Source organism: Podarcis tiliguerta, assembly GCF_965153285.1.
Source record: "Podarcis tiliguerta genome assembly, chromosome: 10".
In the NCBI taxonomy this organism is placed as follows: Eukaryota; Metazoa; Chordata; class Lepidosauria; order Squamata; family Lacertidae; genus Podarcis; species Podarcis tiliguerta.
The window spans coordinates 48,661,476-48,686,245 of NC_139543.1; the positions used below are offsets into that span (position 1 = coordinate 48,661,476).

At 40.5% G+C, this 24,770-nt stretch overlaps 1 protein-coding gene across 1 annotated transcript in view; it reads left to right on the forward strand.

Moving 5' to 3' along the window:
- LARGE1 (LARGE xylosyl- and glucuronyltransferase 1) overlaps nucleotides 1–24,770 on the forward strand; it is a 307,888-nt gene that overhangs the window by 161,188 nt on the left and 121,930 nt on the right. The window contains exons 5-6 of the mRNA XM_083400742.1: nucleotides 3,750–3,873; nucleotides 16,209–16,380. Coding sequence (XP_083256868.1) covers nucleotides 3,750–3,873; nucleotides 16,209–16,380 — 296 coding nt within the window. The remainder of the gene's footprint in view (nucleotides 1–3,749; nucleotides 3,874–16,208; nucleotides 16,381–24,770) is intronic.

A 24,770-nucleotide genomic window follows, 5' to 3' on the forward strand; every position in this document is an offset into this window, starting at 1 on the left:
CCCCTGCTTGAGGCGGAGTCCGGCTCCCGACCACAACCACTCCTCTCTTGCAGGAGAAGAGTCTTTCCTTTTAGGGCAGCTGAAAACATCATTGTTCTGTAAAGCCTTTTTGACAGGTTTTTCCTGCTGTCACCCATTTTAAAACCAGTTTAAAACCAGTTTAACATTGTGTTTTAATTGTCTTTCCGAGTTTTGAAGACAGTCACTAAAAGGTAAAATGTAAATTTAATAAATGAGTGAATGAATGACATTTACAATTCAATGGGGCTTGCTCCCAGGTTAAGGGAGTATAAGGTTGCAGTGTAATTGTTTGATAACCAAAGAACCATTTCTTATTTACCAACAAGTTGTCACAAAACTTTCCCTGGGAAACCTCCAGAATATATGAAGTGGTTGCTAATCTGGGCTAATTTTAAAGCGTCTGCAGGGTAGCAAATATATATATGGTGCAAAAATAATGTTCCTGCTTTTTGCTTACCTGCTGTGTAGGTAGAAATCCTTTTTAAAACAAATACCTCAAGTGTTTTGATCTGGCTTTTTGTTAGTGTTCTTGAGTCTGATCTTTAAGTTTTAATTGGTTTAGATGAATATAGAGTTGCACATAATTATTCAAGGGATTCAGAGACAAGGTCACATTCAGAGAGAGCTGTGCAGACATGCTTCTGCCAATGGCAGACAACTGCCAATAACAATATTGTGTTCCAGATTTTTGGAAGCAAAAATACCACATATTTGTGGTGTGCTCTACTTTTAGAACTCCATAATATCAACTTCTCAATTGGAACAAATCAATACAACTTCACTGACTGACACCAGCAAAAGATCTGGGTTTTTCCCCCTTCCTCTTCTATTTTTGACAGTGTTTGTTGTGCAACCATATTCCCAAGAGGTTACACATAATCCTTAGCTGTTTTCCCTCTTTGAAGGAAGGAATTGAGGGCCTTGCACTCTAATACTTGTGTTTTCCAATTCACTGATTTTTGTACTTTGTTTCTCCTGACCTTTTGTCTTCAAGTGAAATGTTTTTTTCCTAATCTCTCCTATGAGAGTATGTAACATTTCCAACTTAATGACATTCTCTTTTCTGCAGTCTTGGTGAAATGCCTGAATTCTCTTTAATGACATGGCGCTCAATTCATACCTGTTGGTCAGCAAGACCATTCTGCCATTCCCTGAGGTTACCCTTAGAGGGACATTGGGCTGCTGGCTTCGTCTGTTCCATCCAGTTATCGCTCTTATTTATTTCACTTATGAATTGCTTCCTATGAAGCATCTCAAAGTAATTTCACAATAGAAGAAAGCATCTGTAAAACAATTGCAAATATAAAAACTGTTAAAACGATCGCATGTATAAAAACAGTTTGAAATCCAATCCCAATGCTTGACTGAGAGCAAACCCTCCACTTCAAAGACTTGCTGAAAGGGGAAGGTCTTCTGCAGGCACTGAAAAGGCAGTAGAGATTGTCCCTGTCTGATCTGTGATGATCCAATCCACACTAAAGGCCTGATTCAGACATTATGCAGAACAGACCCCCTGAGAAGATGGTGTCTGCAAAATGTTCTCTTGCAGCTCACAGTGATTGGCTGGGTATATAAAAGATTCGATCTATTAGGTATCCTGGCCCCAAGCTGTATAGGACTTCACCAGTACCAGCCCCTTGAATTTAGCCCAGTAGCTAGTTGACAATCAGTGTAATTCTTTCAGCAGCAGCATAATATGTGCCCAGTGAGCAGCCAAGCTACCAGATTTTGCATTAGTTGCAGCTTCTGGGTCAAGCTCATAGAGCATGCTGCAGTAATGCAATCTGGAGGTTACCAGCACATGGACAACAGCGGTTGGACTTTAGAGATTTTTGAAACACTCAGCCAAATCTAAATGCTTTGCCATATGCATCATAGTAATAATGTGGTTTGCACTGAGATCTCTCCACACACACCTCTTTCGTGTGGGAATTAACAGCAGGAAGGTTATAATTGTGGGTTTTTCTTGTGTCCCTGTGACTTTATTACTGTGTTTTCTGTGTCTGTATCCAACACTTTGGTCAAAGCACTTGAATTTTGTAGAACCTTTAGGGTCACGCAAAACAACTATTGGAATGGGCTGCTGTTGCAGAATTAGAGCTTGCAACAAAAATAAGCCTCTTGGCTCTCTTACAATGACTATATGAACACATGTAGGATTGCAGTGCATATGCAGAGCTCTGTGGCCCCAAGGAACTGCCTTGTTCATTTCAGCATCAAAAAAAGTGCTTTCAATGCGCATTGATATCCGTGAGGAAGCATCTTTTTGCTTGTAGTTCGCATGCTCACTGACGATCTGTGAACCTTTGCTTATATCCTTTACATCCTGATTACTCAAGATATGCACTCCTTATGGTGAATACTGTCATAATGGTTCTCTGTTTTCCTTGCTCCCATTTGTTTCTGGTTGACTTTATTCATTGTTTGCTTTTAAATGTCTATAGAACACTTAAGGAGGAACCAAAAAGGACCAGACAGACTTTTCTAAATTACTATATTGAGTTAGACATTAGGAAAGAGAGCAATACTTTGGGTCAACCAAATTAAAGTGTACTAGGATTACGCAATCATGCCAAACACACATTTATTGCAGCACCTTATTAAGCATCCCATCGTGGATGAAGAATGGCACTTGACAGATACAACTATTTAACTTTATAAATTCCAAGTAAATGAGGGCACATTGTGCCATTCAGAAGACTGGAAAAGGTTTGAGAAGGATGCTAAAGGCTAACTGGACCATCTGCTGTTTTAGTGGCTTTTTCTTACTGTTCTTCCATGCTTAGTAGGAAGTTGCACAATGGTAGATAAATTGCAGTATTTGTCCTACCATGCAACTTAATCACACAGATTGACTAAGGTCTAGTTCTCGAAGAGCAGAGAGGAACCAAATCTGCACGCTTAAAACTAGTATCAGGAGGTTTTTAATGGTTGATGTATTATTATGTTTTTATATTTTTCTGGAAGCCGCCCAGAGTGGTTGGGGAAACCCAGCCAGATGAGCAGGGTATAAATAATAATAATAATATTAGTAGTAATATGTCAGGAAGAACATTAGGCTAGAATTGTGCAAGACAGTGGTGGTTGTTTGCAGGGTGTAAGTAGTATTCAGTCATCTGAGCCCTTGCCTGCAGTGGTGCATTTCAGACACAGGTTTATCTCTCCCATCTGTTCCTTTTGAGATTGGCTGTGGAATGTTCTGCTTCTCCTGAAAAGGGAAGCATATGTGGGAGTGCAAACCTGATGTTTATAATTCCATCTTATCCCAAGGCACATAAGGGTCACATAAGAGATCTCCATGCTACTCTAGAAGTAAGTTTGTCACTAAGTGCATAGATGTGACAGTGTTGGTTATTGACCCCCCCCCCCAAAAAAAATCTTTATCCTCTATTTTGGAGAGCTGGGGGAGAGACATTCTTATTACACCAAGTCGGCACAAGGTAATTCAGAAACTTCAAAGCAAATCAGACTAGCACTTTCAGTACACAAAAGAGAGAGAGAGAGAATTAATAGCCTTTGAAGGAGCAAATGCATGAGAGAGCTTTAGACCACAACTGAACTAAAATGGAATATATATATATATATATATATATATATATTCCCAGCTCATTATACAGCTGCACACACCTATTATAAAAGAGTACGGGTTGTAAATGGGGAGAGCTCCTTTTATAAACAGAGCTCGAAGCTCTTACCAGTGTTATTTCCTTCTCTTTTGTTTCCATCAGACGGAACCCTCTTCACTTCCACCTCATTGCAGATGCCATTGCAAAACAGATCCTGGCAACTCTCTTCCAGACCTGGATGGTGCCTGCAGTGCGCATAGACTTCTATGATGCAGATGAGCTGAAGGTAAAGTAAAACAAAATGCCATCATAATCCAGTTCACCCTGTTCATAATTGTATATAATTGAAGAATCAGCAACTAGAGCGGGCATAGGCAAACTAGGCCCTCCAGATGTTTTGGGACTACAACCCCCACCATCCCTAGCTAAGAGGACCAGTGGTCAGGGATGATGGGAGCTGTAGTCCCAAAACATTTGGAGGGCAGAGTTTGCCTATGCCTGAACTAGAGGCTTGGGGGCCAAATATGGTCTTAAGAGGTGCCACATGACTCACCCATCCCAGCTACAAGGCTTGAGTGACAAAAGCCACACCCAAGTGGTCATACTCTGGACAGGGAAATGATTTGAAGCAGACGGAATTATTTTTTTTTCAGTTTGTATGAAAATGTTTAGAAACTTGGCATCTGAAGACAGAGGCATCTGAAGGTTGTGGCAGTAATTTGTATGCCATATCAAATCAGTTCCATGCTAAACTTGATTAAAATCCTGTAAAAAGGTAGAAACAAAATTTAGCAAATTGCTCTGCTAATTAAGGAAATTTCAAACCACTCCATGTGTTAGGAGGAAGTGAAAACAGATTATAATTAGAAGAAATGGCAAAGGGGAAGGATCATATGTCAGAAAATACTCTCACTTAAAAAATTTGAAAGAGATGACTTCAGGATGTTTCACATATTAAGCAGCAGACAAATATTGACCTAGATGAATCTTCCTGCTGAGGACGGCTTTGTGAGGAAAATTGAGGCTTCATTATTATTTAAAACACAGAATCCATACACAAGAGATTATTTAATTAATTAAAACTGCAAACTTTTCCTTCAGAGTTTCTTCCTTTCTCTTCATTTTCACAACTTCAAGAGAGAATTTCTTCCATTGTTTGAGGCGGCTTTACTAGTATTTTGCTTGTGATGGCTGCTGCCACTCATCCTAGCCAATGTGGTGCCTTCCAGATATTTTGGCCTACAACTCTCATCCACCCCAGCCAGCCTACCCAGTGATCAGGGATGAGGAGACTTGTAGTCTGAAAAATCTGGAGAGTACCATGCTTTTAAGAAGCTTAAGTTCTTTCCAGGTTGCTTTTCTATCCAGATGGCAGTCAATTTGCTCACAAGCTTCATATAGTCAAATGGTTGGACAAATTGCTTCCATGCAGGACACTGTAGAGCAGATAAACAGAGCAGATGCTTATGATTTGCTGTTCAGCAGAAAACCAAATTTGGGAAAGTGAATTAGCTTTTTTATCAAGTGCTCTTGAACCTTTCAAGAATCCTTTGTATGCTCTGGGACATCTTCTCTGTATATGGATGCTCACCCCTGAGCTACTGCTGATGAAGGATACATCTGTTCCTGTTTTATTTCTGGAAGTTCAATGAGAAAGCTACCCTCAGAATCTGACAATGTGACTTTGTTTCAAGGGCCCAAGGAGGGAACGTGACACCAGTAAATTCTGAGTTCTGATTTGTTGCAGTAGCACATCTTCATGTCCTGTCACCTTGAGCAAATAAAGGCAGATCTGCAACACTTCAATACCATTTTTTTCCACCGACTGCAGCATTGTCCTATACATGTCTGTCATGTCTGACCTCTAACAATCCCTTACACACCTCTTTGTGGCCTGTTAAGCCACTTCTATTCAACCATTTTACTTTAGCTTGAAGGATCCTACTCTGTGTGGGAGACTTGGTATAGAGTAAGGCCCTACGTGAGTGGGAGACAGGGAGGGAGTTTTTATGTTGCTGTTTCCTTGATACTATACTGCCCTTAATGAGCTGGTTGCAAATTATGGTTAATGCATTCAGTGATTTTTGTGGCAAATGGTTGGCTAGGCATTAGCTGTGTTGTGTGGGTATGGATGGAGGGGATATTTCAGACTGAGGTTTGTACATTTGCTTGTTTATTATAAAAAAATATTTGAGCACCACTAGTCGTAAAACTAGTTCGCAATCAACATACATACGGTATGTTGAAGATTGCGAAGGTTGTGTTTGAGAGGTGTTGAGAGTAGAGTGGTTGAAGCTTCTATCTCAGTTATCTTGTGGAGGCAAAGCTATCTATGTGTACATAGCACAGCATGTTGTATACTGAAACAAGAAAAAATGTGTGTTTTTTCCAAAGTTGTTTTAATCAGTTTCAGCAGAAGTGCTCAGTAGTAGTTGTATTTTTAATTCTAGTCTTGCACCATTTTTCATGGGGTTGTCAATGCAATAAGGTCGAGTGTTCAGCTTTCCATGAAACAACATCTCCTGCCGAATTATGTTATTATATGGGTTACAAAAATAATATTGTGTAAAGTCCATCAGCTCCTTTCTTGGGGTGGTTTGTTTTCTCCTTGTATAGAGTCAGTGTCACGGTCCAGTTTATGGGTGGTTGAAGTCCCGGCTGAAGACGTTGGGACCTAGGGCAAGACGGCGGGGTGGGAGCAGAATTGGGAGTCCGGAAACCAGGAGTCAGGAAGCCAAGGGTCTGAGGGTCATGAAACCAGGAGTCAAGAAGCCAAACGCAGCAAGTCAGGATGCGTGTTGCTGTGGCAAAGAGCCAAAGGGAAATGCTGACCTTATATCCCTTCCCGGCTCTTGCCACCAGGTGCTGTGAGTTACCAGTTGGCCTCACCTGTGCGGCTGCACCTTGTCTCTTCAGAACAAACTTAGGAAAGCCCCAATCCTGCGAAGCCCTACTGGTCACAGGGCCTGGCTCCTGCATGCACTCCTGACAGTCAAAATGTATTGTACATAAGTTCCACGTTTATGCCTGATACCTGGTTTCCTTGAATACCATTCATATAAATAGTTATAGCCATAATAAAACTATTACTAGTAGGTATAGGAATCAGATAGAGGTAACTGTAGAATCTTGTTTTCAATATTAAAATATAGAAGCTTTATTGTGAAAGGATTTCCTACTGTCCAGCCAATACCCTGAGAGCTCTAGGACATCCCTAATTATATATCATTTTGAGGAAGCATTCAGGTTAATGTGTCTCTTTTTTACTTTTGACCAAGCATCTATGGTCAGTATTGTGAAACAGAAATTTAGGTGTACCACTGCTTATTGTCTTACAATGTCTTATAGCTTATCCCCTAAAAGCTTTTTTTGCTAATCATGGTGGTTTCTACCAAAGCTGTCACTTCCTCCCCTTCTCAACAGACACTGTTCCTTGGTGTTGAGCTTTCTAGAAATGTCATTAACTCATATATTGGAATTGCTTCTGCACTGAAATAGCTGGAATGAATCATATTGAAAGGTCGTCCTAAAGGGTCACCCTAAAGTTGGGAGCATTAGCCTACAACTCATTTATATTGTACTACTAGCATACTGTAGGTGCTTTATAAATATTAAATGATTGTGAGCAACTGGCCACATTCTTAACAGTCTGAAAATGTTCACAAAATGGAGCTGTCTGCTGATATCTAGCAAGCAGAAGAGGTTTCTCTGCAATTCCATAATATTCCAGTATTCATTGAAGGGTGAACTGGTTTTTTGCAGTCTTATTCACTTTTTCCAGTGCGATTTTGGAGGAAAAATCACAGGTAGCCTGGGAAGAGCTCCAGGAGGGTCCACCACGTTCAGTTGGTGGTGCCTTGTGCATATCTTTCTTTGTTCCATTTAGCTTCTGTAAAGACTTCTGTAACATGCATCAAATGATGTCATCAGCTGTTATCATAATTAAAAGAATCTTTGTACACTTGCTGCTGGGGAGCTGCAGTATATTGCTGTGAGTTAGACATGCACTTCATGATGGCTGGGGGTGGAAGTTTGTGGAGCTGTGGCCCTCCAGATGTTGCTGGACTCCCCGTCCATCAGCCCCAGTCAGCATCACCAATGGTCAGAGGTGATGAGAGTTGTTGTTGTTGTTAGAAGAAGAAGAAGAGTTTGGATTTGATATTCCGCCTTTCACTCCCTTTAAGGAGTCTCAAAGCGGCTAACATTCTCCTTTCCCTTCCTCCCCCACAGCAAACACTCTGTGAGGTGAGTGGGGCTGAGAGACTTCAAAGAAGTGTGACTAGCCCAAGGTCACCCAGCAGCTGCATGTGGAGGAGCGGAGACGCGAACCCGGTTCCCCAGATTACGAGACTACCTCTCTTAACCACTACACCACACTGGCTCTCAATGTTACAACAAAAAATTCACCGTATTTTTCGTCCTATAAGACGCACCAGACCATAAGATGCACCTAGTTTTTGGAGGAGGAAAACAAGAAAAAATATTCTGAATCTCAGAAGCCAGAACAACAAGAGGGATCACTGCTCAGCGAAAGCAGCAATCCCTATTGCTGTTCTGGCTTCTGGGATAGCTGCGCAGCCTGCATTCGCTCCATAAGACGCACACACATTTCCCCTTACTTTTTAGGAGGGAAAAACTGAGTCTTATAGAGCAAAAAATACGGTATTTAATCACCTTCAAAGCCACCAACTCAAGGTGATTTACACATAAAATAATTAAAAATGCAAAAAACCCAACAGCAAATACATTTAAACCAAAACTAAAACCCTAACAAATTGACATTTATGGTAAAGACCCATTTATGTAGTTGTGAAAGTCTGTTCTCTGCAGCATTATGGGCCTGCCTATGTAGCAGTGGGCTACAGCTCGTGAGGCAATAAGGTATATAGAAAGCCTCTCAGATTTCACACATGATAACAAAAAATTGGTTGTACAATATCCTTGGTACAAAAATTGGTTGTACAATATCCTAGGTTGTGGGAGAATGTGGAAATCAGCTAAGGTTGTCTGGGCAGAGGAATAGAATTCTAGCCCCTAACTTCATCTGGCTAGCAGGTGGAAAGACTAAATGCCACACTAAAGGACTTGCTTGAGTACACTTTCTCTGAAACTGAAGATCAGGACAGGTTGAAGGTTTCGCTTGCTGAATCTGCAACTCTTATTCCCAAGACAGGCATTGTAGAAAGAAAAATCTGACAGGAACATGATTAGCATGTACAGTTGACTCTGGCATTCCTCTGTGTTTGTCAGTAGCACTTCTCTCAGTAATTGTGTTACTGCTTGTTCTTTCAAGCTTAGTTTGAGGTCTTTTTATTATTTCTTATTTATTTTCTGTATAGCCTAGTTTCTGTAAATGCAGTTATGCTGGGAGTGAAGGGATGAAGTTACATGATATCAGATTTGAAATAGACTAGTGGTGGCCTAGGGAGCCCTTATTATGCAGTTCTGAATCCTTAAATTCCTTGCTTATTAACTCTTGGAAATATTAGGATAGAGCCCCAAGAAAAAAGAATATTTGATGCTCATACGTATTAATGTACATTCAATCATGTCCCCACTGTATCCTTTCATCTGTCATTGTTCTTTTTGTGCACTGATTTATCTGTAGCCCTCTAAATGTTTTGGACTTCCAACTTCCATCAACCTCACTCAGCGTGGTCAATGATCAGGGGCAATGGAAGTTGTGGTTCATCAACATTGGAACAGTCACAGTTTAGCCACACCTGTTTTATTGTTTGCCATGCCATCTTTTGAACCATAGGAAACATCTTAATAAAAGGCCTAGAAAGTAAGCACAGACATGTGATGTAACAATCACACATCCAGCAACGGAGGAGTGAAATGCTAACAGGGAGACCATCACTCCCTGAAATTTTCAGCACCTCTAAATTATGGAGCCCTTTGAACTGCAGCTGCCTAGCTCAGCTGTCCGTATGTGAACCTTGTCTGTATGTGAAAATCACAGCAGTAGCAAGTAAAACAGTAGAATAATATAAACACAGCATCAGTAAAAGCAGAATAAAAAAGGCGGAGATATAAGAAGTATGAAAATATAAAAAGAGAGTTTCAGTTGGCAGCAAAGAGAGTATTAAGATGGTGCCAGATGAGCCTCAATGGGGAGAACACGTTCCACAATTGGGGTGCCACCACTGAAAAGATATTTGGCAGAGGTAGCTGGAGAAGGGAGATCTTCTAAAGAGTGACCTCAGGGTTGATATATGTGGGAAGAGGCTTTTGACCTTTCAATTCAAAGGTCAAAAAGAGTACTCTCTACCCATGAGTTTACTTTTAGTGCAGGAAGCAAGTTGGCTAGGTCCTTCTGCTAAATCCCCCAGATCAAACCCTCCGGCACCTTCCACAAACTGGGACAAAATTGTGATGAATTGTTTGATTCCCATTTGTGTCATTAAAAAGAATTAGAATTGACACAGCTTTGTAGTTCACGGCTGGCTTAGATTGCAGAGATGAATTCGGCATTATTAACATCTTCCCAAGGGGCCATTTGGCCTAGAGAACTTCCATAATAAGTTCAAGGTTAACCTCAGAAAAAAAGTGTCTGGTTTCACAACAGTGATTGACATACCTAAAAGAACAATCAGAAGTGACTCTCAGCCATGCATTGACATATTGCCATGGGTAATAGCCTGAGAGCAAAGGAATTAGTAGCTGTTTGAAGGTGACTCTTCTAATTCAGGGCAGGTATCATTTTCGCAGCTTTCTCTGCTTTGTGCATGAATCTTCCACTGCAGGTGGTATTGTCACGCAATATTGTCTTTTCATTTAATAGACCAGGGAATGCTATCTAAAATTAATAAGCAAAATGTAGTCCTATAGTGTATTCATACACAGACACAGTCTTCAAATGATTTTTTCCACAAGCATGATCTGAAAATACAAAAATGCATAAAGATATTGAACCCATGTAATATGTAAGAACAATATATAGTGTGTGTGTGTGTGATTATAAACTTAAACTTAACACACTGTATAACTAGCAGACTTGTATTCCACTTTGCTTGGGATTTCTAGGAAACTAAAGAATCGGTTTTGAAACTAGTAGTTAAAATCAGTGCAGTTTTGAAAATTTCAGCCCACCATCCAGTCGTATACAAACATCAGTGAAAACCTTCTCCTTGCCCTCAGGAACTGTTATGCTAACTTAAGAGGTGTCCAAATGCATAGTGGACAAATAAGCAACTTTCCCAAATATATCAAAGATGCATCATGTGATCATTATAATCAGTACAGGAAGAGAGTTCTTTACTTGGTGATATGTGACTATCTATGAACAGGAGACTGCTGGAGGTGTCATGCCTGAACCAATATCATTTGTCAATCTGGTTCTAAAATCAAATTTGGGTCCTTAACATCCTTCCTGAATCCATCCAAATGACTCTTACTTGTGAAAAAGAAAAGAGATTCCCTCTGTTTTGAGAAATACTTCAACTTGGAATTCTTTGACATAAAAAACACATAAAGCACCAGTGCAACAGCAATTATTACAATGACTTATCATCAGCCTTTATTTCAGTGAGTTAGGTTTCTCAGAGAGTTAATGAACCCCGGGTGGTGAGTGCCCGGAAACCCTGGAATCTTACATTGCTCTGAGCTTCTAGTGATGTGCAACAATATGATTGCTTGGTTTCAGGATCAATATGTCTATAGGTTAATGTAATGTTTAGCCTGAATAAATATTTCAAAAAAAGCTTGCAAGAGAAGCATTTAATGCCTGAGCCCTGGGTGTCCTGAAACTGGAGGCACTTTTATTTATTTTCTTATAGGTTTTGCCAAATACAATACTTGTTTTCTTGATTGCATACATGGGTACAATTTATTATCCAATATTAAATTGCATTTCTTTTGTTCTCATTTCTATTCAGAGAAAGTAATGATAACCAGGAACCTCTGAGAGCTACCCCCAAATTTATTTCAAAGTAGCCAAATAATACATCTATGATAAAGAGACAGGGAAGGATAAATTAAAGTGAGCTTCAAGGACACTTCATTTAAAAATGCATTTGTGTGTGTGCTCATTAATAGTCTGCTATTATCACTTCTGCTGGAGTAGCTGATGCTGACAATATTCAGTGCCTTGCACTTTTCTTAGTTTCCCCAAGATCTTCTCTTGCCACTTTTACACAATTATTCATTTGCAAATGACAGTATTTATCTCTCTGCTATATTTGTACCAGTCCACTGTCACACTGGTGGTGACGGACAGCACATGATCCAGGCTGAAGGAAGCATCACAGATAGGCAGGCAGTGGGACAAGCAAGCTGAACTTGCAGTGGTGAGACAAGCAAGTGGGGGGACAGAGCAGGCAAGCATTGGGGGGGGGGGTTCCAGCGAGAGGTTGAAGCAAGAATGTGAGTTGGACCTGCAATGCTGAAAGTGCTGAGAGTGAGGGCAATGCAGTGGCATGGGTGAGCAAGTAGGAAGCAAAGCAGGTGTGTGAGTTAGGCTTGCAGTAGTGGGGCAGGTCAAGCAAGAAGGGGTTGTGTGGCATGAAGTAGGAAAGTGAGCTGGGGTTTGCTGCAGGCAAATAGAATGAGAGGGTCACTATGGGCAAACTCCAAAGGACCCAACAACATCAAACATACCATCTCAGGCCTATTTAGTAATTGCTCATCTTCTAACATGGTGTATGCCATCAAATGCCAGCAATGCCCTTCAGCTCTCTATATTGGACAAACAGGCCAAACCCTACACCAAAGGATAAATGGACATAAATCCGACATCAGGAATCACAAGACAGAGAAGACAGTAGGAGAACACTTCAGTCTCCCAGGACATTCAATACAGGATCTCAAAACAGCTGTCTTATTACAAAAGAATTTCAGAAACAGACTTGAAAGAGAAGTTGCTGAATTACAACTTATCACTAAACTGAAAACTATGGAGAGACCTGGTCTTAACGGAGATACAGTGGTACCTCAGGTTAAGAACTTAATTCGTTCTGGAGGTCCGTTCTTAACCTGAAGCACCACTTTAGCTAATGGAGCCTCCTGCTGCCGCCGTGCCACTGCTGCACGATTTCTGTTCTCATCCTGAAGCAAAGCTCTTAACTATTTCTGGGTTAGCAGAGTCTGTAACCTGAAGCGTATGTAACCTGAAGAGTATGTAACCCGAGGTACCACTGTATTGGATTCCTGTCTCATTACATATGCTAATCATCTGCATACTATCCCTTGCTCTTTTTGTAGGACTATTTGCAGTCATTAACAGTCGTCAACAGGTTTACCATACCCATTGAGTCAATCACCCATCTCCTACTACCCTCCTGGGGAAAAGACCCCACCCCACCCTCCCACTATATATAAGAACAGCCATTCTTGGTGACACCCAGGATCTAAGTAGCCAAGCACCCTGCTTCCAGTAATGGTCAGCCATGTGCTTTCAGGAAGCCTCTAAGCAGGGAATGAAGCCAACACCTCTCTTGCTCTTTGCCACCCCCATCCAATGGTATTCAGAAGCTGACTTTGCTGAAACAGGAGTGCACGTAATTCCTGGTGTAACTATTAGACATGTCTCTTTGTGGTAATTTCTTCAAATATATAGACCTTATATTTCTGCATCATATGAAATGGAGCTGATTGGGCATACAGATCCTTTCGCAAACAGTATAATTGCATCTTATGCACATTTTACTTGTGCAAATTCTGTTCTACCCGCTCAGCTCTGACGGTAGCCACAGCATTCCCGGCAACAGTTGCAAAGATGAGCTGCATGTTGCAGCAGAGGGAGATGGAGGAAGAAGATACCCTGTCTCCCATCCTTCTCTGGAGGAAGAAGAAACCCCAGCTGCAGAAGGGAGGAGAGAAGCTGAAAGAGAGAGCTGAAAGCAGAAGAAAAAAGCCAGAATGGAGCTTTTTTTTCTCCTCCCTTCCATAGCCAATAGAACTAGGTTTCTCCTTTCTTCATCTGGCTCTGCTGCTTCCCCACTAATTTTGTAGCCCAGAAAGCTAGATGTCTTGTTCCTCTGGCAATGGAGATGCAGAGGTCGTCCATGTGGGAGTGCCCCTTCCCTTCCAGCAGGCAACATTTGGCTATGAGTGAATTTGCATATCTGTGCTGCCTCTGGTTTGGAGCCCTTTTGTGAGCTGCAATCACACTGTATGTGTGTATAAAAACCATTTTTCACTTTCTTTTTGCAAAGCTCACATTTCTTTCATTTTAGAAAGTCCTCCTTTTAAACAAAACAGCAACAACTGTATGGTTCTGTGCTCTGCTTTGGTCCCTAAAGCTGTAATGAAGAGGTCTGCCACTTATATTGTTCTTAGTGGACAACATGTTCATGGTGCAATAAAGTTCTATGCTTGGAGCTAAAATAGAGTACAAGATAAAAGGCAGGCCTTGTTAAAGAGTACAGAGTGAAATCCCTACAGTCAGGGACTCTTACCCTTTTCCTGACCCTTTCGTCTAAATAAACTCTGGATACCAGTGGTAGCTTTTAATGAGAGAGAGTGGAGATGTTGAGGGGAAAATGAGGGTAAGGAGGTTGAGGAAGATGCTTGGAACTATACTAGATGGATGGCTATAGATATATGTGATACAAGTATGTCAACTCTGCATCTGCTTAGCAAATGCTGCAATTAAGAATTACTGATTTTCTCAGTTACTTTCTCCAAAGTATAAATACACAAGGTAGTTCCTCAAAACTACCTTGTAGGAAGTGTCAAAACTGATGTCTGACAATGGAACATTGTGTCAGTAAAATTAGGCTTTGGGTGTTATAACATTGACATAATCTATAATGTACTTAAAAGCAGTAAACATTTGCTGATATAGGTTAGTGCCTGGTCTCAAAATATAACCATTCTTATCCTGTTGAGATAAGGTCTGTACTGAAAAGGTGACCCTGCTTGTCTTTTCCTTAAAGAATTAACCTTTCCCTTTTCATTTTTAAATGTAGGGCCAGCATCCTCCCCTAATTTAAAGCCCTTTGGTTTTCAGTTAGCATCCAAAAAGCATTGCAATGCAAATGATTTATTCTGTGTCCTCAGAATAAATGTTTAAACCTCGTTGTTTTCCTCTAGTTCAAATTCCAGAGCAGACTATAGTGGATATGTGACTTTGGCATAATGGTGTATTTAATTTCCAGTGGTCTACAAGCACAATGCTTTCGTGATGATAATTCAGCACACTACACGGCTACAAAGTCCGTTTACATCTTGCAAGGGTAGACAGAGTGATTCAGTTATAAGAAATTATTCTCGCTTTTAGGAATTCAGTTGTGTTTCAGACCATAAAATCGGCATGAATTTCAGATAACTATTTGGGTTCAGGGGTGGGACCAGGGCCCAAACTGCACTATACACATTAAAGCACAATCATACCACTTGAAATAGCCATGGCTTCCCCTAAAGAATCCTGGGAGCTGTAGTTTGTTTGGGGTTCTGAAAGTTTTCAGCTGACTCATAGTCACTTGATAGAGCTACAGTCCTTAGAACTGTTTCACAATCGATTATTATTATCCATTATTATCCATGTTCCCAAGAACTCATGACTGTTATAAAGTAGCATCATACTGCTTCAAAAGTATAATGCAGATGGGACCTATGGCTTTTGCATGTTTGACAGATGGAACCAAAAATAAGCTTCAGGGATGGGGGGGCAGTGGTAAGGAGAGTTTACACCTTCTGGGGAATATTCATTAGACCCTATCCCCTTGCAATTCTACATTTTGTGCCCTGACTTTCAGCCAGCTATTCTTATTACCCCCTTGAGTTCATCCTGCTGCCACTGAGACCTACGAAGGAGGTGACAAGAGCCTTGCGGTGGTTGCTGCCTCTACTGGCATATAGCTTTGTGGACCAATCCATAAAATATGAGATTACTTCCAATTTTACTAAAATACTCATTGCTGGGTCTCTTCAAGATGGGCTTTGGAATCTTCTTCTGAAACTCATGTCCTCTCACATTCCATGTGGGTCCTCTTGTCAACAAGTCTTTTAACCCACCTTTAGATGTTGCCACTGTAGTAAAACCTGCAAAGCTCAGGCATACAAATCTGGGCTAACCTATATGAGAAGCTGATATTGATGTCACCAGAGGTCAGTGGAACTCAAAGAGTCAGCAGCTGCCACCATACTATTGGGGTAGCTTTTGAATTTGGGCTTCAATATCCAAGCTTTATTTATCCCCCCCCAAAGTGTGTTTGAGTAGTGAAGGCACAGAATGTTGCATTTGGCTTATTTATTTATTTATTTATTTATTTATTTATTTATTTATTTAAATTTCTATACTGTCCTTCACCCGAGGATCACAGGGCATCTTACAACATAAAACACAAAAATACACAACATAATAACAAACAAAAACAATACCCAACCCCTTATCTTAGTACCTTTGGCTCAGATCGTGTCAATGTGACAGTTTGTGGTTCTGCTTATGTGCAACTCTGGCTATTTTGGAGACCTTTGGAGTGTGCACAGAGCCCTTGTTTCTCCAAACAATTATCTGTATTAATCAAGGATGACTGAGCAGCACTTTTTTTGATTTCAAGGACAAGCATTAGGAAGAATGCTGAGAAACCTGTTTTTTATAAGAACTACTATCTCTAATAAAGCTTGTCTTTTCCTTTCCTTCCTTCTCTCTTCCTTGTCCTTTCTGTCTATTAGTCTGAAGTGTCCTGGATACCCAACAAACACTATTCTGGGATATATGGGCTGATGAAGCTGGTTCTGACAAAGACTCTGCCTGCCAACCTCGAACGAGTCATAGTACTCGATACAGATATTACCTTTGCTACAGACATTGCTGAGCTCTGGGCTGTCTTTCACAAGTTCAAAGGTATTGTAATGCCTTACGTTTTCATACTTTTTGTTAACCATCCAGGACGTATAGAGAACTCTGTTGTTTGAGATGACTATTCTCTGCCTGCTGTTACTTTCCTTTCATAGTCTGCTGCCTATTCATTTACTGCCAACGGTAAATTAGAGTGCCATTTGGGGGGTGGTTCTGCATACAATATTGTATTTTAGAACAGGATAAGTGGTAAGGTGTGAATGTGTGGTGGGGGTTGCATTGCTGTTGGTGTACATTAGAGACTAGGTCAGTGGAACTTTACAAAGAGAGAATTAATTGCTGATGCAGGAGGAAGAGGCTATAGCAGAATTCAGGGCTACCAACTAAGGCACAGCCAAGAAAAGGTAAAGGTACCCCTGCCCGTACGGGTCAGTCGTGTCCGACTCTAGGGTTCTGTGCCCATCTCACTTAAGAGGCCGGGGGCCAGCGCTGTCCGCAGACACTTCCGGGTCATGTGGCCAGCGTGACAAGCTGCATCTGGCAAGCCAGCGCAGCACACAGAAACGCAGTTTACCTTCCCACTAGTAAGCGGTCCCTATTTATCTACTTGCACCCGGAGGTGCTTTCGAACTGCTAGGTTGGCAGGCGCTGGGACTGAGCAACGGGAGTGCACCCCGCCGCAGGGATTCGAACCGCCGACCTGACGATCAGCAAGTCCTAGGCGCTGAGGTTTTACCCACGCGCCACCCGCGTCCCTACAGCCAAGAAATCCCATAGCAAAATCAGAATGGCAACATGTACTCAAAATGCAGTGAATGCATCAGTGTTAGGAGGGCAGCGGTTTCTTAAAAGAAGCTTAATGTCATTTCCTATTGTGGCCTTGCAAAACAAATCAGTAGAGTTTTTCAAAGTAACTTTCAGAGTATGTTGACTGCAATAATGTGTATTGAAAACACAGTTCAAAAATAACCAGAGTTATGGAGCAGGTATCGCGTCACAATTTTTTTTAAGAGTTCAATTTTGTTTGTGTTGGAAAAGCTAGGCTGAATCTCTTACGTATATATTCCTACATGCATTTGTACAGAGTAGATTAGACTGAGAACCTGACTTAGCTAACATAAGTTACGATTGCAGCTTTGATTGAAACAGATCCAGTCATTTAGCATGTACTGCTTCTGTTAACTTAATGGTGAAGGCATCTGCAGGTAATAATGTTCATGTTCAAGCAAGTTTCCCATCATTTTCCCAATTTAGCTGCTTACCGACTGCATATTTTAACTACAGCAGGAGTCTGCATGGAGTTGCTGGAACTCATATTAACATTGTGAAACATACCTCTCATTGTTTCTGTTTTTGTAGGTACTAGGCTGTTCATCCCATCCTCCTCTCAGCTATTTTAATATTCACACTTTGCTTGCTTTGATTTTTTCCTTCTTCTTATTACAATGTCTGGCACTCTCATTACATTTGATTCCATAATACAGATATGAATTCTGTCCATTGCTGGATCATCACATGAAAAAAAATCTATCTTTTAGTGATTATTTTTTGTTTCTTTAGTCCTTCCTCTGCTTTCCTATTATAACATCTTATAGCAAGTTTAAAACAACCTCTTTGGGACAAAATGCTTCATGAAAAGTACTTAACACAAGGGTAATAATACTGTCCTTAGAAGAGAGCTCCTCCTCTGTAGGAGCCTGACTCCATATTCTGCTGCATCCTTCAGGGTAGTTTTGAAATCATTGACTTTCTTACCAGAATTGTTCAGGCACCCAATTGCTGGCTAGAATTGTCTTGTACAAAACCCTTGTCAGATTTGATATTGTTTGAGCAGATAAAATAATTTTCACAGCAGGTAGTGCAAGGAGGAACAGAATGTCTTCTGAGATGCTCAGAAGAAGCAATTTTTGCTCAGCCTTTCAGATTTACATGAAAGACTCATGCTCTTTGGCATTTGAATGCTTGCAAATCATCCTAAATAATCCAACTGCAAATTATGATTTGGGATGGGAATAACTTGCGTTTTGCTTGAGAGTGTCGATGATGGAGCTAATGTTAGCCGGAACTAACAGCTACCATTCCCCCCTCGGTAGTGGCAAGCTCCCTTATATTTAATCTTAGGCATGCTTAAGAAATTTGTACTTTGCAGATCCCTATATGAAAAAGCCTGATACACACTTCTTGAACTAATGCAGTGACCAGAATTTAGTAATCCCTTAGATTTTGCCCAACCTCAAATATTCTAACGCATAAAGAGAGTCCTGCTGCACCAGGCTAAAGGCCCCTCTAGTCTTAACATCTTGTTCTTACATTGGCCAATCAGATGCCTTTGGAACCTAGCACAACACTCTTGTCACTTGTGACACCCAACAATGAATTTTTGGAGGCATATCGCCTCCAGCAGTGGTGGTAGAACCCATGCATCATGACTAGTAGTCATTGATAGCCTTACCCTCCATAAATTTGTCTAATCTTCTTTTAAAGCTATCCAAATTGGTGGCCACCACTACCTTTCTTTAAAACACTTTTAACCCACCTTTCAGCCAGTAGGGCTGCAAGGCATCTTACAAACGTCAGAAATAAGCAAACCTTAAGGCTTACAATCTGAAAAGTGATTGGAAGGGTGGATGGAAAGCAAACACAGGCACTAACTATTGTTTATGAAGCTGTTTGTCTGTTTTAGAGATTTATAGCCTCCCTTTCAACAAAGTCATAGACTGGTTTATAAAAACATCAAGATTTAAAGGTTTTTTTTAATTATTCCAATTTTAAAAGAGCAGCAAAAAAAAACCAACAGAATAATACTCTTCAGATTAAAAAGACTGTATGTTTGTGTGGGGAGTTCTCTTGACATCAAAAGGACATAAATAAAGCAGAGGCCAAGTGAGCCTATCATGGGAGAGCATTCTGTGGGCACCACTGCTGAAAAGGCCATTTCCCCTTCACACTTTCCTGTTATTTAAGATCATGTTGAAATTGTTTTTCAATCTACTAAAGTGAGAATGGCAAACCAAGTGTCCTTCAGATGTTGCTGGACTACAACTCCAGTCACCCCTGACCATTGGCTTTGTTAGCCGGGATTGATGGGAGTTGGTATCCAACAACATATGGAGGGCATCAGGTTGGCTGTCTCTAAAATATTTCAGGATTTATTGAAGAAATAAGGCAGAATAAGTCCATGATGGTGGTTCACTTTCTTAGATGTTTGTGCAGAGAAGATTTGGGATCTTTTCTTAAGATGGTATAAGAAGCAGAAATCTTTGTTTATTTGTGTGTACATGCATACATATGTATGTTTAATAATTTAGTTTTGGTGATCTTGTGATAATGAATGAATGAGATCACCTAATGCACATGTGTTGCACAATTTGTGTGGACCGAATTCCTCTAAGTTGCAACTCCATCAAGTGGTAGAAAGGTATATACATGACTTTCTAATAGCTGCTTACTTCTGCATACTCACAGTATTTTTGAATGTTTGCTTCTAAGCCAGTTAAGCATGTCACCCTGGGCCCATTCCTTGTGTGAAGGGTTGGTTTTTAGCTGTGGATATAGGTCTGAGTAAGAGAATAGGTTGGTATCTAGTGCTATTATGTAGATATTGATACTGCATTGGCATAAGGCAAAGAAATTCATCAAGCTCTGATCATGCACACCTGTGCTAATTTCTGTAGTGCCTTATGGGAGAACAGAAGTTTTCTCCAAATATTTTACTGTACATTTTGTTTTTGAGGAGCAGGTGGTTTTTCTACTGTCATTGAGAAGGTCATTGCACAGTAGGATCCACTGTGTACTTTACAGGAGCTGCAATTGTAGATGGATAAAATCCTCCGGCAGATACTGAGGTTCTAAGCCACAAAACTAATGGATCTGTGGGTTTTCTTTGTGCTGGTGTGATTTGCATGGGCAACCCATATTTCTGTTCCTCTGAGCCTCATATAGAAGTCTGTTTAATCACTCCCAGTTGTCTAGTGGCAGCTGACATATGTTACCCTTGCTCCAGTTTGCCAGCTGACAGAGACTGACGGGATTACAGCCATTTTTATATGAGAGCAGCATTCCAGAAACACATGAGAGAAAGGAACTATTATAGATGGCAAGTGCAGAAGAGCCAGCTTTAGTCTACATGCTGTAATATTAAATAGAGAGGTGGAGAAATATTACATCCATGCTATTCAGGAAACCTACAGCCATACAGCCTAAATAACCATAGTTCTTGAGTTGTGGGGGGCAGGGTATAATATTTTGAAATCGGTTGCTTTTTCTAGATGATGCTACAGCATATATAAAAAGTGAAAGTAGAACCTTCAAATTCACAGTGTGTCAGTGTAATTGCATAAACACTAGTAGGTTTCAAAATTAATCCTAAGTAGCTCTATACACCCCTAGTAATTTTGAATCTCGGCTACAAAATTAGTTTTCACCAGCCTTGAATCCCTCCTGGTACTCCTGGCTGGGGCTGCTAATGGGAGTCCAAAACATCTGGAAGTGTACCAGGTTGGTGAATTTCTGTTGCAAAAAAGATACTATGAATCTGGAGAGTTTAAAATAGAGAGGAAGTTCAAGAGCAACTGTGAATATCTGTCTACACCCTCATCAAACTTGCAGCATGGATAGGATTTATTGTTAAGGTGATACTATATGCCCTTCTTGGCCAATGTGTCAGGACAAAAACAGCTTTTATTTTGAATTGGGGGTTTTTAAGGCAAAGGGCTGCACTGCCCTGGCCCCGTTCTGTAGCTTCCCTGCTGTAAATATTGCTATGTTTTTCATCTGTATGTTACTTGCGTATTTTAGGTGGTTTTATCCTACTTCTTAATATTATTAATGTTCATTATTTTGTAACTCACTTTGAGTTTGTGAAAAAAGGCACTAATATACATAACAAGCAACAATAATTAATTTTTTTGTGAAATAGACCAGAAGAACAGAGAGAAAAGGCAGCATTGAAAACAAACAAACAAACCCATATGCATGGCAATGGGCATTACAGTGGTACCTCGGGTTACATACGCTTCAGGTTACAGACTCCGCTAACCCAGGAATAGTGCTTCAGGTTAAGAACTTTGCTTCAGGATTAGAACAGAAATCGTGCTCTGGCAGCGCAGCGGCAGCAGGAGGCCCCATTAGCTAAAGTGGTGCTTCGGATTAAGAACAGTTTCAGGTTAAGTCCGGACCTCCGGAACAAATTAAGTACTTAACCCGAGGTATCACTGTACTCAGCACCATGGCACCAAGTGAACATTCAAGGGAGTCCCAGACAATCCTGGCTCTCCATTTTAATAGTAGACTCAAGGCTATTTAAATACCCTTCCGAAGTTTTTATACATAAATTTCTATTTAACTCCTATGTATTGAAAACCTTCCCCCACACCCACTTAAAAAAAGAATTAGATTTAAGTTCATCTACACAGCTGGTGATGCAGGTTGGTGTTGTTGTTGTCTTAAAGACAAAAGTACTGACATCTCAGTGCTTCTATCTTCCCTGGATAAACACAGGCTACAGAACCTGTTTGCTTTGCGCAGCAGCTCAAACAGTAATAAAAATCTGTACTGACATCATAAATACCAGAAAAGGTCACCAGCGATTTGGGTGCAGGCACAAGTGCCCAAAGCTGAGGAAGGATTGGCACATAGTCAGTCTGGAACTTTAAATCCTTAAGCTCCCAGCATGTCGGGGCATTGGTATATTGCTCTTCAGAGTGCCGAAGGTAACAATCTCACTATGTGAAGTTTTTGCAGCTCTTTTGGAAGGAATAAAGCACATTTTTAAAGCCTGCTTGATGGTATTCTTACAGGGAGCGTTACTGGCATGAAAGTTGCTGTGAAACAGCCTTTGCAGGCCTGCAAAATAAATTCATCTCTACAAAGAAGGTCATGCATTTGCCCCTGGGAATTTGACACCAATTGTGTTAATGGCCGACTTGTACAATTGGATCTGCCTACAGAAAAGTTCCAACAGGATCAGATCTATCAGACAGCAAGCAGTAAGCAGCACTGTGTCGGGTCTGGCTCTAGGTGGACAGACAGGGAAGAACTAAGAACAGGGCCCTGCTGGAGCTTGTTGGGCACACAGAATGGTTCAGACACCTGGAATGAAGAACAAAACCATGATCCATGTATCATGTGGCTGTGATTCTGCAAGTATTTCCATTTAACTATATAAAGTCTAAGTCCATTGGTCAATGAAATTTACAATTGGCCTGGCAAAGTGCAATTTATCCTGTCCCTGGGCGTGGGGCCAAGTGCCCTCATTGGTCAGTTGGCCCCTCTCCCAGGGGAACACCCAAGATTTGCCACCACCATAGGCCAATATGTGGCAGGCAGATGATCCAGCTGGCCATTCATTGGTTCATCTGCAAAACCGCCTGCCTAGGAGGGCAAACAGACTTCCCACAAACACATTCGAAAAATCATTGAATGTTAATCAGCCAAATCCCTGGTTGAAGAGAAGCTTTTTTTCCCCTGGTGCCTAACGATAGGTAATGAAGGTGCCAGGTGAGCCTCCTTGGCTCTACTCTGCTTCTGAGTAGACATGAATAAGATTGCACTCTAGGCTAGAGGTATCAACGCCATATTTTCTCAGCAATAAGAAACTCCTTAGGAGGTGTTTTCTTCAATGATGGGATATGCAGAATTAGCAAGTCTATCTGGTAAAATCAGTTAATGAAAGTTTTCAAGGAGGAATGGAAAATGCTTGTAGATTATTTTAAAAATTACTGTAAATGTGTTAGCACACTAGCAGGTTTGGAGTAAGTTCAGCAGTACAAGTTATTTTGAGAATAAAGCTGAGGGAAAAAAGAAGGTATAGATTACTTATAATGTGCAGCAGCAAAAGATAATCATGAGAAAAGCACTTTTTACGTGATGTTTGATCAATTGTATTTTATTTGTGAAAAATTATAAACATTAAAAAAGGAGGTGTTTTCTTCAGAGTGAGATTAATGGAACAGTTCCTCTGAACTGACGTAGAGAGATTGTTTATTGAAAATATTTGTCTCCTGTCTGTACAGTAATAAGCACACCACCCAAGGTAGCTCAACAGTAAAACAAGCCAATAATAGCAATACAAAAGAAAAGATAAAATATGGCTTTTTAATGTTATGAGCAAAAAAACTTCAATCAGGAAGTAGTTTCAAAACCTTCAAGCTGCTACTGAAAAGGTCCTTCTCCCATGTTCCAACAAGACACAACTCGGGTAGTGGTGGCATGTGAAGCAGAGCATCTCTGGCATACTGTAATAATTGAACAGGCTTATATGAGGTAAGACAGTCCATTAAGTATCCTGGTCATAGACTCCTGGAACAGCTCTTGACTGTAGTTAGGGCTTTTACCATTCAGGGCCCTAAGTACACTGGTACATCTTTGTACCACCAGCACTCCTGCCTCTGAAAGGTGCAACTGTACAGATCAGCATAATAAGTAGCCCCATTAAGGAAATTAGTAGCACTTCACATTTGAGAAAATCTTCATATAATACATCCCTTCGATCTTGCTCTTGCATGACTGAAGTTAATTATAAGATAGTTTCAATTCAGCCAAAGTGCCATTCAGGTAAATAACTAGCAATTCTTTCCCTTTTAAAGTAATTTCTGTGTGTTTACTATAATCTCATACAAATAATTTTTCAACAACCTTATAATGCGACTTCTGTGCCTGTGAACTGAACTTCAGTTTCCATCTAAGATCACATATAAATAAATGGACTGAAATTTAGTAATTTAGTATATAAATAGTTTCTAACCAGAGCAATCAGTTTGTGTATTAAATTCTATTACTGGGGAAAATATGAGCAATAATAGCTTACCTAGCCTCCTGTAATACAAAATCAGTCAGAAATAGGTTGTTTTCAGTTGTAAATAATTCATTGTGCATGTTTAAAGGCTCTAACCTTCAGAGAGAATGCAATCTTTCTTTAGGAAAATTGCTAAGAAGCACAGATGGATACCATCAAGGATTTTAATTGGTTATTTAAATCACAGTTAAAACTGGTGATTTAAATACAATCCACCATAGTTTTGACAAGATAAAATTCATTTTCTTCAAGGAGCTCTGCTAAGTACTTTCAGATGTTCAGAACTTGGCTCCAGGTCCACATGGGAGGTTCCAGGGCTGATTTGTTTTGAAGTAGTCTTCACAGGGCAGTGTGCCTTTAGGATTTGGGGCAAGGTTTGTTGTGAGAGGCTACATAAGGTGGCCAAAATGAAATGGAATTGACTATGCCTGTGTACTTTACAATTCACTAATGGATTGTCATTTTTGCTTTAATTTGAATATTGTATGCTTTGCAGTGCCTTTCTGAACACTGAACAGAATTCCATGTAGAGATTCAAAAATTATTGCATTTAACTGGCAAGAAAAGATAGAAAAGTAATATAAGGCATCTTCTGTAGCAGACAAACTGTAACTGAATCATTTTGACCAGCCAGTCCTGG